This window comes from Meles meles, chromosome 4 (genome assembly GCF_922984935.1).
Source record: "Meles meles chromosome 4, mMelMel3.1 paternal haplotype, whole genome shotgun sequence".
Lineage (NCBI taxonomy): Eukaryota > Metazoa > Chordata > Mammalia > Carnivora > Mustelidae > Meles > Meles meles.
Window position 1 is genome coordinate 152,575,173 of NC_060069.1, and position 12,760 is coordinate 152,587,932.

General features: G+C 39.1%; 1 protein-coding gene across 9 annotated transcripts in view; it reads right to left on the reverse strand.

Moving 5' to 3' along the window:
• SYNJ1 (synaptojanin 1) overlaps positions 1 to 12,760 on the reverse strand; it is an 89,483-nt gene that overhangs the window by 57,842 nt on the left and 18,881 nt on the right. For all 9 annotated transcript variants that reach the window (XM_046001885.1, XM_046001884.1, XM_046001887.1 and 6 more), the window contains exons 3-6: positions 8,252 to 8,338; positions 6,453 to 6,720; positions 3,220 to 3,445; positions 2,022 to 2,105 (exon numbers count right to left, since the gene is read on the reverse strand). In XM_046001885.1, coding sequence (XP_045857841.1) covers positions 2,022 to 2,105; positions 3,220 to 3,445; positions 6,453 to 6,720; positions 8,252 to 8,338 — 665 coding nt within the window. The remainder of the gene's footprint in view (positions 1 to 2,021; positions 2,106 to 3,219; positions 3,446 to 6,452; positions 6,721 to 8,251; positions 8,339 to 12,760) is intronic.

Here is a 12,760-nt window from a genome sequence, read left to right on the forward strand (position 1 = left end):
ATCTTTATCAAGAAATGCGTGATTTTAAAATCTGTAGCTTTCAGCCTTTAAACAGTATGACATGGGCAAGACAGACTATGTGGGCCAGCCACAAAACACAGCGGGAGGGAGGAGGACAGCCTCACCCAAGGTGGATCACACAATGTAGCTATTCAAGATCCAACCATACTGAATAATCACACACTATAATTCTGAGCTTCTAATAAAATATCGCAGAGAGCAGCTAACAGAGGGCCCGTAAATAGGTTATCGCCATTTCTTACACCGCCCTATCTCTAAGCAAAAGAATTCACTGTTCCTCAAAACAAGGCTTTAGGAATGTTCTTAAAGCAAACATTCCAAACACCCTTCTCTGATCACAGAGGCTTAGGAGAAGTGGACAAGGGTTGGGATTCTTTACCAAAAGACTTGGGGAGAGATAGACCTACTTAAGTTACCCCTAAATGCCAAAGAGAAAACCTGCATAAGTCAAAATTTTTGACAAGAACTCAGGAATTGTAACTGCTTTCAATTCCTGTTAATTCTTGGCCTGTCTTACATAAATTGCAGTATTGCAAAGGTTCAAGTGGTCTGCAATCTTTCTCCACTCCAGCCATCCTAAAATTTAAGAGATCCAGCTGTGAACTAAAAGGAGGCAAGATTTTTTTCTGTCCATTTTCTCAGTATTATAGGCTAAGGCATAAAACTTGCTAGACAATACATACTAGAAGTCTAAAATGAAAATAATGTATACTTTAGGGACTAAAGATTTTTGAATAAAAATAAAATGTAATGGGATCAGGAAGGAGACAAACCATAAGAGACTCTTAATCTCACAAAACAAACTGAGGGTTGCTGGGGGGAGAGGGGTCGGGAGAAGAAGGTGGTGTTATGGACATTGGGGAGGGCATGTGCTATGGTGAGTGCTGTGAAGTGTGTAAACCTGGCAATTCACAGACCTGTACCCCTGGGGCTAAAAATACATTATATGTTTATAAAAAAATTAAAAATTTTTTTTAAAAACCTACCAAAAAAAAGGTAAAATCACACTATTATGGGCCATCTAATAGTATGAACTTATAAGAAAAAAATATTGTATTTTAAAGATTAGATGTTTATATCAACAAAGTTAAAAAAAAATCAGAAAGCAAACACCAGAGAACATATTAAAGATAACAGGTTACTACAAATTATAAAGTAAAATTTCAATAGTGGATGTATTATTATTATTTTTTTAATTTTCTTTCGCAGTCAAGAATATACATTTTTTTTTTAAGATTTTATTTATTTATTTGACAGAGAGAGATCACAAGTAGGCAGAGAGGCAGGCAGAGAGAGAGGAGGAAGCAGGCTCCCTGCCAAGCAGAGAGCCCGATGTAGGGCTCGACCCCAGGACCCTGGGATCATGACCTGAGCCGAAGGCAGAGGCTTTAACCCGCTGAGCCACCCAGGCGCCCCGATAGCAGATGTATTATCGAAACAATAGCTAACCCTCACACAGTGCTGCCTGTGGGTACCATGCATTGGTCTTAGTACTTTTCATTTTTCCTTACAACCCTATGAACAGGAACTACTAATATTATCATTTTTCCTGTTTTATAGATAAACAAACTGAGACACAGAGGCCTTAAACCACTTGCCCCAGATCACACAGCTAGTAGTGGCAGAGTAGGTATCCAAACTAAGAAATCTGGTTTCAGAAGCTTTTTGTTAAAAACTACATTCTTTTACCTAAAGAGGCTAAATTATTATTTATTAAGATACTGAGATAGTAAATAAGAAACAATGAATATCAAGTGCTATAGAAACATTACAATTTTCATACGAAATACAGCAGTTAATTTCTACGGACATTTGAAAGAACATTAAATCGAAAATATCTAAGACAATTCCACGAACTCTTGTATTTAGACCCTTGTTTGTCACTATCTAATATTACTAAACTGAATAACAGAACTATCCAATGAACTGTCCTGAAAGTTTAGCAAACACGGAAAATATTCAAGAGAAAAACACAAGATAAAACAATGTTACACAGATACCTGCAACCCTGGTTGCTCCCAGAACAACGGAACAGATCCCCGGATTTGTATGAAAGAAGAAACAGAGTCATCTAAGTACACAACCTACAGAGAAAAATCAGATATAAAATATTTCCACAAAGTTATTATCTCTACATGACAAAGACAAATTTACTAACATCTGTTGCCTGCTAGTTTTGTCTTATGACCAGTCTCTCGCATATAATTGTCCAAACAAAATATCCAGAAGAGGTGACTAAATAGGTTTGACTTTCTTTTAATTAGTGATAGTTTTGCTGTATATTATCCAAAAAAGAATAAAAACATAAGCATATGTATCATAACTTTTAAAAAGGAATGCCTTCTAAATAATATTTTACACACTTACCTTTATATTTAATTTTTTTAGGTTTTTTTTTTCTTTTTTGTATTTTTCAAAAACTAATTTGAAGAACTGAGTTGGGCTGGGAGTGTGGCCTGAATTTCAATTCTATAGTTTCAGAGCCAAAAACGTCGTAATTTTTAAAAAAATCAACAACTCTACACATTTCTCAGTGCTTAACAAGGTAAGTGTTCTCTTAACCTCCTTTATCTATTTCATCCATTCCCCCAGCCACCTCCCCGCTCTGGCAACCACCCGTTTGTTCTCTGTATTTAAGAGTCTTTTTTGTTTTGTTTTGTCTCTTTTTTCTTCCTTCATTTTGTTTCTTCAATTCCACATATGAGTGAAAACATGATATCTGTCTATCTCTGACTGCAAATGCCATAACTTAATTTTAGATGGTATATATCTACCTTTAAGAGCTGGGTTTGATGTAAAATAAATAAACCAAATAAAATATTCCATAAAAAAAAGAGCTGGGTTTGATTTAATTTCACAAAAAAAAAGTTGTCTTTTTATTAAGTTGTCATGCTCTATAATTGAAGATTTTAAAAATTTAAAATTTAAATTTAAATTTTAAAAAAACATACAGCATTGACAACAGCATGCTAATTAGTAAAATTCTTGTTACTCATTTGAAGGGCCATACCTAAGTTTGTTTATAAATAAGTTTGTCTCCGAGAAGCCTTTCTTAAGGCGAGTAAGTAGCCAAGAACAACCACAAGACGACATTACAGATGTGAAAAGGAGTTCTGAATCAAATGGAAATCTCTGGTTTTATTATTTTCTGGGCCTCTCATCTAATACATGAATTAAGCAATATAAAACACTATATACCTGTTCTGTTTCTACAAAATTAGCGACGTGACCGTCATCATTTGTTCCCCGGACGTTAAACCTGGTCCCAGCTCGTTCACAGCTGAGTCTGGAAATGAGGCAAGCCTTTGCCTGCTTATGAGCAGCATAAATTGTTCTGATTTCTACTCCCCCACACATGAGGCGTAATAGCCAGTCATCACAATTCACACCATAGTGCTTGAGATGCAAGTGCAAAGACTGATTCCTAACAGAAAAAAAATAACTCATTAGCTTACTGAGTACCAGATAACACAGCATAAGTATTAAGACAATGCTCCTGAAACATTAATTTAATGCTATTCAATTAAAAGGACCTACAAATAAACCAAATCATTTACATTTACTATACTAGGAATCAGAAGAGAAGGCCAGATAATGCAATCCTTTGGCATATGACCTGTAGGTCTATAGAGAAGAAGCCCATCTTTTATATAATTTTAGTATCTGTGCCCCATTCGGTTGTCTTTTTATATAATGTATACATAACCTAACTTTTCCAAAAAAAGAATTTCATACACATATCTCCACCCTACTTTATAAAGCTCTACTCTTAACGCTCTACTTTAACAGGGCTCTATTTTAATTAATTTTAATTTAAATAGCCAATTGAACTAGCAGCTTCCATATTAAAACGTGTCTAGAGTTTTCCATTATTCCAAATAGTTTAGCATTCTAGGTAACAGAGGGGGCCATGTTTCCAGACCTTTCTGGAGCAGAAAGTTTTACTCAAATACACGGAAGCCCAGTGATTAGGAAACACATCAAAGCAGAGTATGGCTAAAGCAGGGATAGGGGCTGGAGTCCTGCTGGGCTGGCCACCTTCTCATCCTGCTGCCTGCCTCTACTGGGCTCTCGATAGGAACCTTAGTCCTCCAAAGAATGCATGTGGAATTTCCCAACTAACTGATCACCAAGGAAAATATACTGTGCAGAAAAACTTCCTGGCTGGTCTCTTCTGATAACAAAGTGTTATAAAAGTGAATTTCCTATAATATTGAAGCTTGGTTCTTTGAGTTTTAAAACTCTTCTGTTTTAAGCAGAAATTTTTTCTTAAGTATTCTGCACTATCTTGCTGTCTTAGTCATTAATACACAGCAATACTGCTACACCAGCCGTTGCCCAGCCCTTTCCCAAAGAGTACAGGCTGCAGGACAGGTAAAACAGAGAGTGGCCATGTGCAGTTCTGGTAAACCATCCATGCGAGAAAGCGTAATGTAACTGAGTGGTGAGATTACTTCTGAACTAACACTGAATCCAATGGCCATTATGTATTTTCAAAACACGAATTCAGTTTTCGTACTCTACTATTAACTATGTTGATCTGAGGTGAAATTCAAACTTGGCCAGTGTATCCAGACACCACAGCGAGTCCCATGTCATGGCAGAGATATAGGCAATACACTCGTCCCCATTTAAAAACAAGTGGGATCTTATACATTTGCGCAGGTAGAGTTTCTCCCTCTGCCATCGGCTGTCATTTTTCTTTCCTGTCAATGTGTTGCTGTGTTATTTCTATTTAAATTTACAAACAATTCTCAACTGGCAGCAGCTTCAAATCTCCAGTGGAACGACATGACTTGGGCTTTGAGACAGGTGTTTGTGACGACAAACTTACGTGGCCATATCCCGGGAAACAGTTCTACTAAGCCACGACAGTAGGCACAGTAAATGCATAAAGCTTTCATTTTTCTACGCCAAGTGAAGCTCAAGAATGTCAATCCTTAGCAAAATTGCAAAAAGTTTAAAAATCAAAACTCATTTTTGGTGACCCCTACCTGTCTCCTGCTAGATGAACACCCTCAGTCTGTGACCTCAACTTGTGGCCACCTCCATCCTTAATTGAACTAACTAACTAAATAATTCCTACTGGTTAAACTTAGCAAATGTGCTTAATTGCTGATCATCGAGCCAATGCATCCACTCCTGCTTAAACTTCTAATGATGGCAGGAAAACTTTTATCTCTTAATCTAAGGAATTTGGGTGAAGAATGAGCAGGGTGGAGGAGGGAAAAAAGTGAGGCCAGCTGCCTGGCCCAGCTGTATCACCTTAAATTTTCAGGGATTTCAATGCCTCGTCCATCAGGAAAAGTGTGGGGCTGACATGAGCAGCCAGAGCTCTTTGCCCACTCAGCTGCCCTCAACCCTTCCTTCCCCAGGCCACAGCCATCATCTCCTCCTTTGTGGGGCTCCAAGTCTCTGACTATAGTGCACTAGAGTCTTTTTTCATTCTGCCCTTGTTTCTCCTCCATGCTACTATGTCAGGCCAAAAAAGTTCCACATTAGCTACAAAGTTTCCGCTAAAATGAGTTTCTTATCCTCACATTGTTGTTGGTTTTGAGCCCTCAGACAGACAGCCAGGGCAGATGGGTCAGACTCGATGTGCTACTCAAGGACCATGGGTAGATGGTGCCAGGGAGAGAGAAAGAAAATATATAGGAGGAACACCTTGAATCTGACCTACTAAGGGAGACCCAAGAGTAGAGAGTCCTGGACTTCGGCCTTGCAACATGGAAACAGAAAGAAATATAATTGCTACCTGATGTCAAGGAAAAAAATCAACAGTAATGCTGGCTGTGAACAAGAGAAGCACTGTTCTAGAAATCTGGTCAGCTGCAATAAAGCAGTACTGATGAGAGTCACATATGCCTACGCTTCGTGCGTACTTATAGTACAGCACGTTTACACATGACGATGAGATTTGTTACCTAATTAAGTCTTCCTTTATTATAGTACTAAACTTTATCCTAGTATGCCACTTCTTCATAGTCTATCGCTCTTGAATCAAGTTTATCTACCTATAACCTTTAAAACTAAAAATAAGACAATGTTGTCTTGGAGAAACAGTCTTGTCTCTGCCAGAGACAAGATCTCAAAACTAAGAAGAGTAAAGATGGGTAACGCAATTTGATCATAACTAATTCATTCTTAGTTTTAACGTAAGTATCTTAAACATATTTCAGAAATGAAAGGTCAGTCTAGATCAAGGAGAGCAAGTGGGTTTCACGTCCCATGAGAACTTCAGCAAACTGACACTGGATGTGCGCCCCGCTCTACTGGGTTCTGCAGCAGGAAAGAGTGGGGTGCTCACCCAGCAATGCCCATCGCTGCTGGCTCTGGAAATAACTGATGAACATGCTATGCCCCAAATCAAACTACTGCCCAGCAAGCACATGACTACAAAGGGAAAAAAAAAATGTTTAACACAAACTCACCAGAAAAATCTATTATCAGTTGTGTGTTCTTGCATGCTACGATGTGCATTAAGACTCAGATCTAAACTGATTCCAGAGGCAGACCATGCAAAATAAAAGTTCCCTGAATTCAAAACTTTTCGCACTTCTGAAATGCGATCCTCATCTGAAGAATCAATTCGTAGCGATATAAATTCAGTAGAAGTAACTCGGAAAACTTCAGATTCTTGAATTTTTCCAACAGACATACATCCGGTGACTAAGACCAGGTAATGTAACATGGTATCACCTACAAAAACCAAAGAATTAATTGGATTAAAAAGTCCCAATATTTTTCAGATTATTGTCTCCCAACTTTCTTGTCATGTCTCCAACTTTTTAAATCTGACAGCATGGTTATTGTAAACTTCCATGGACATGTTTATATTTACAAGTGGATTTTGGCAGAAGATGAAAAAAAAAATCCTTGCTTAAACACATTTAGTATAATGCAGCATTGAAACATTTAACAGAGTATCTCACATTGATGAAATTATTACTCTACTAAATCTGAGGATATCCAAAATTTATCAAGTAAAAAAAAAATATATATATGTATATATATGTTATCTTCCCCATCTTCTTTTATGATTGCCAGGAAATCCAGGTAAGACAATAAATGTGGGAATTCTTTGTACATGGCACAGGGGGAAAAAATGGAAAAAATATCAGTGTAAGCTGCCACTGCTGACATATGAACAGAACGCCCCTGTTAACAACTTATAAAACAATTTGGTTCACGAGAACTTTAACAGAGATTTTTCACTCACTTTGACAAAAATTCTATGAAATTAGCATGAAGGTGAAATTCAGCGGTGGTGTACTCTGACAATGGGCTCAGAGCAGGCAGCTGTGGCCCTGAATCTTGGCTCCAGCACTCATTACCTAGACCAAGTTCAGTGTCCTAACATAACCAACCTGAGATATTCTCCTTCATAAACCAGGATTAAAATAAATCTCGCTGGACTGTGAGGGTATACCTGAGACAGTATTAGTTAAGCTCCTAGGGACAGTGCTTTTTACATTTGAGAGAGTCATAATCAAATGACAAATCTCCACTTTACACACCAGCCCTCCTCAAAGTATGGCACGTGAGCTGTCACAGTGAGAAAGGTGCTTGTTCCAGAATGCCAACTACCTCATGAATAAACTCACTGTTTAGTTTGGCTGGCTTTTTTTTTCCTAGTAAGACTTTATCAGCGATGGAAGCCATGTGTTGGTTTGCATGATGGTGCAAGCTCCTTATCTCATCACAGACCGGTAACAAAATGGTTCACAGACTGGTACCAGGCCATGGGCCACACCTGCAGCCATGCTATACAGACAAACTGGTAATCACAAAGGTTACTCTGCAGCCCACAGTGACATTAAGTGGCAGAGAGAGACTCAAGCTGAGAACTTTTAAATACAAAGCAGATGTCCTTTCCACTATAAACCAGAGCAATCAGTGTGGTTCTCACAAAGACATCTTTTCCTAAAACACTGCACCAAAACAAAACAAAAAAGGGCAATACCCTGATTTTCTCTTTTGATAACTGACACCGATCTTAAAATGTTTAAATAGGATAATGTCTCTGGAACTTAAAATCACAAGAGCCTGAGTAGGTAGCATGCCTTTTCAACCAACAAACATTTCCCCAAAATTAGTGTAATTAGAGTTTAAAGATGTTACCATGCTTTCAGCTCAAATACAGAGTATGAAATTATATATAGCAGTCTCTCAAATCCTTAGAATTAAAAAAAAATGGAAAAAGATGGATTATATTGAATAATGAACTTACCAAGATTTAATCGTAAAACACCTAAGAGTCCATATGCATCCAGTACTTTGGAGTATGTACCCTTGATTGCCTCTTTTTCTGCAGATGCTATAAAAAAAAAATTTCAGGGTAAGAAAAATGTCCTGAAACATCAGATTCTATTTAGCTATAAAGCCAGAGTCTCAAACAAAAGCTGCTAAATTGGAATCTGATTCTTTTTTTTTTTTTTTTTTTAAGTAGGCTACACACCCAGTATGGAGGCCAAAGCAGGGCTTGGAATTCACAACCCTAAGATCAAGATGTGAGCTGAGATCAAGTTGGACAGTCAACCAACTGAGCCACCCAGACGCCCCTGAATCTGATACTTAACCTAAATGTATTACATAAACTATTTTCTCAACTAGTAACTCAATTGTCCTTCTTGAAGAGTCAACAACTTGTCCCAGCACCATTGATGAATTAATCCAGCTTCTCCCAATGATCTGAAGTACTGCCCTGAATAACAGTTGTATGTTTTGGAGGTTGTTTTTGAATCTTCTTCTTTGTCCCACTGATATGTTTGCCAATGTTTACCACCACCACTACCCTGGGTTATCATACCCCTAGTGGACATTATCCAACTCTTTTACCTACATTCTTTCAGAATCTGGCCTCGATCTCCTCTTTCTGCTTCTGCTTCATTTTTCATTATTCCCTTCTCCCTCCCACAACCTGAGTTCTATGCTCTCATCACATTAAACTGCCCGTTAATTAACCAAACGCATTCTTTTACACCCCAGCACCTTTGCACAACTCTAACTTTCCTCCTGCAAGGCTCCACTTAACCTTCACCTTATATAAACTTCACCCAAGGTCACTTTCTGGAAACCTCTCTTTACCTCTACAGGCACAGTTCTTTCACAGAACTCCCTCTCCATGTTGCCAAAACATTTCCTATAGACCCATCACTTGTCTTTCCCATTAACCGGACTGATCCTAGAAGGCAGGAGGGAACACTGTCCCAAGCATCCTGTCATCCCTGACATTTAGAATCGTGCTTAAAACACAGAAGATGACAAATGCTGAAATGATAAAAGCTAATGGCAACACTTGACAACAGAGTCTAGCGTAGGAACGCAGATCTTCAGTTTGGCCTTTGTCTTGATTCATTTCTTCATAACATTGATGTTATCTAGCTGTTCAATATACCCCACAGAATCATATCCCTAGGTCAGGCTGTTGTGGTTGCTCTACTGAAAAACAAAAACAAATCCTGAAACTTTAAAGGAAAACTCTTCCTAGAGCAAATATACTTATTAAAAATTTGACCAAAAAACTCCAAAGAAATATAAGCCACAGCTAGTATCTCAATGGACAATTCCAAATAATTCTAAAGCCTACCAAATCCAGAAAGGAGGTATGATCCTCTTTCTCATTCTCTCCTTCCTCTTCTGTTTTGTTCCTTCTCTACTGTTCTCCCTTTCTACTCTCTATCCCGCACCACCAAGTCACCTCCTGGCTGACCAGTTCACTTCTTATTTACCCTCATCTCTTGTCCCCTACCCCCCCTTCCTTTCCTCATTCATCTCCTATTCAGAATAACAGTACATTTCAGCAATAGTATGTGTTCCACATTAGAAAAACATGTTATGGGACTCCTGGGTGGCTTAGTAGGTTAAGCAACTGCCTTTGGCTCAGGTGAGGATCTCAGGGTCTTGAGATCGAGCCCTGAGTGGAGCTCCATTGAGCATCCTGCTCAGTAAGGAGTCTGCTTCTCCTCCTCCCTCTGCCCCTCCCCCCAAGCTAGTGCCCACTCTTTCTCAAATAAATACATAAAATCTTTAAAAAGAAAAGAAAAGCATATTATTAGATCCTTACAGCCTTCCTACTTCCTGTCAATCTTTATGGCCAAAAAAAGGGCTAACTTCTCTGCCTACGGCTTTGCCCAGTACTCCTCAGTACTTTGTATTAGAGGGCTTTTCTTTTTTCCCCAAGCTCTTCTCCAGGGTTCTACAGACCATTTCATCTTCCCTGCCTCCTTCAACTCTTTTCAGACTATCCACTCATAAGCCTTCTTCCTAGTTAACCCATTTCTGCCTTGGAATGAGTTGTGTTCTGCTAGCTGACAGGACACGCTAAAACTAATTAATTAATCACTCAGTTAGCAGATACTGTCATAATTCTCTGGCATGATCATTATTAAGTGTGGGCCTTTACCTTTATCAAAGCATCCCGAATGAAATTAGGGAGAAAGATCTCACTAAGCCATTAAAGTTATGGGGATTTGTATTTCATTCCGCATTCGTAGAGTTCTTCTTATGATTACACCATATGCTTAAATAATAGTCACTCCTAACATTAAATGACAAGCGACACACATACAAAATGTCACGTTAATTTTAATTATATTTTGTAAAGTAAGTCAGGATTGCCTGTCCCTAACTACTCCTTCATTAAGAGTACTGTGTACATTAAGGCAAACATTAGGGGCGCCTGGATGGCTCAGTTGTTAAGTGTCTGCCTTTGGCTCAGGTCATGATCCTAGAGTCGTGGGATTGAGCTCCACATGGGGCTCCCTGCTCCGTGGGAAGCCTGCTTCTCTCTCTCCCACTCCCCCTACTTCTGTTCCCTCTCTGGCTGTGTCTCTCTCTGTCAAATAAATAAATGAAATCTTAAAAAAAAAAAATGAAGCAAACATTAGAGACTTGTTATATCTCTGATGACAGAAGGCATGGCTTCCAGGGAAAATTATTAGAGTTTTAGAGGTTACATGCTCTATGTATTTAACATCACTAATATAGTAATATAGATATTACTAGATGTATCCGTTTCAGCACCTAAATCATTATTTAGGTTCAAATACCAGCAACCAGTAAGATTAAAAAGAAAATGAATTTTAATATTAAGCCATTACCCTCCCTTAAAAACAACAAAAAAGTCATTTTATAACATTAATTACCATGCAAAAAAATGGTCTCTCTTCTAATAAAATATAATAACGACCTTTTCATTAACTGTGCTCCAAATATATGAACACGTCATGTCTCTCAGGCGCCACGAAGACCCATCTATGACACTGTCGTCTGATTCAAACAGGGCAACAAGTGTCATGCTGCTCATTTACACTTTTATATTATATTCTAAGACTCAGGAAACAGGCCTACACACAAGCACACAATTTAAACTGAAGTGCTTATTCTTAGGTAAAAGTATGCTAAAGGAAAGGAAAAATCTTTTGAAGAGTAGATATCACTTTCTTTCCAAGGAATTTTTTGCTTTCTCCTCAAACTATTAAATGAAATTTTAGAGTGATGAATGACGTGTCAGCTGAGCTATCTGTATATTGCTTCTGTGGTGATTATGACAGTAACAAACACACATTATTCAATTTTCACAACACCCCCAGGGGCAACATTACAACTATTTCCCTCTGACATGAGGAAACAGGCTTAGAGAGGTTATCAATTTGTTACTAACTTGCCTAAGCTTCAACAGCCTGAGTCAGAGAATGCAGCTGCAGGAGGGAAGGGATTTCGCCTAGTTCACGGCTCTATCCCTAGGGGCCTAGCTCTCAGTGTCTGGTGCTCAGCAGGAGTTCAAAGATGTTATGTTCAATGAATTTGTCAATGAAATTTCAGAGCCATATGCAACTTTAACTCCAGACACTTCCAATTCCCTATGAGAAAACAGTGTTTCCTTCCTAAACATTTTTTATGTAAAAGACTGTAGATGTTTTCTTGTTCGTCCATACATGCTTCACAGGCTTGGGGTGGAACTGAGGGAGGTCTTTTGCAGGCTGACAGAGCCCAAGCAGAGTGAGAACAACGGTCCCGTGCATGGCTTTAATGAGGCAGGAAGAGAGGGCATCCACTTGGGGGAGGGATAGCCTGGGATAAGTCTGAGCGGGGTGAGGAGGGTGGTGTCCACCAGGGATGTTGGGAGTTTCCTGGTATGGTAGGTTGAAGCTTGGGCAGGGTAGGGAGGGCAGGGTGCACTGCAAGGAAGCCCAAGGCAGGGTGCTGGAGCCCGTGGGCCGAGGAGGGCACCGGTACATTGGAGGAGGCTGCAGAGGCAACAGAAGAGTGGTTGGTCATAGAGGGGAAGGATCAGGATAATGAGAACCAGGTTCCTCACTGTCAGAGAATAAGGGTGCAGTATGGGAAGAGAGAAAACTAGAATGGGCACTCCAGCCTTGACTGAAATTGGAATTATCAGTGTGAATTTGTAGTTTTCCAGATGGACTGAAAACATGGATATAAGTGGGTGTTTATAACCATTTTTACAAATTCACACATAATTACATATTCTCCTTAGCTCTGTCCGTCGACAGGGCCTGAGATCAGCAGTACTCCAATGGCAATAACCACAGCCAGCACCCAGATCTTGCATGCTACTACCATTCTCCACTGTTAAGGACTCCTTGGAGAAATGGCTGATAACAGGGCAAGGGCACGCACAAGATGAGCCTGGAATATATTCTTGTCCCAGAAAGAAAGTACTCGAAGAATAATGGAGACGTGCCATCAAAATACAGAAGCCAGCTTGAAGGGG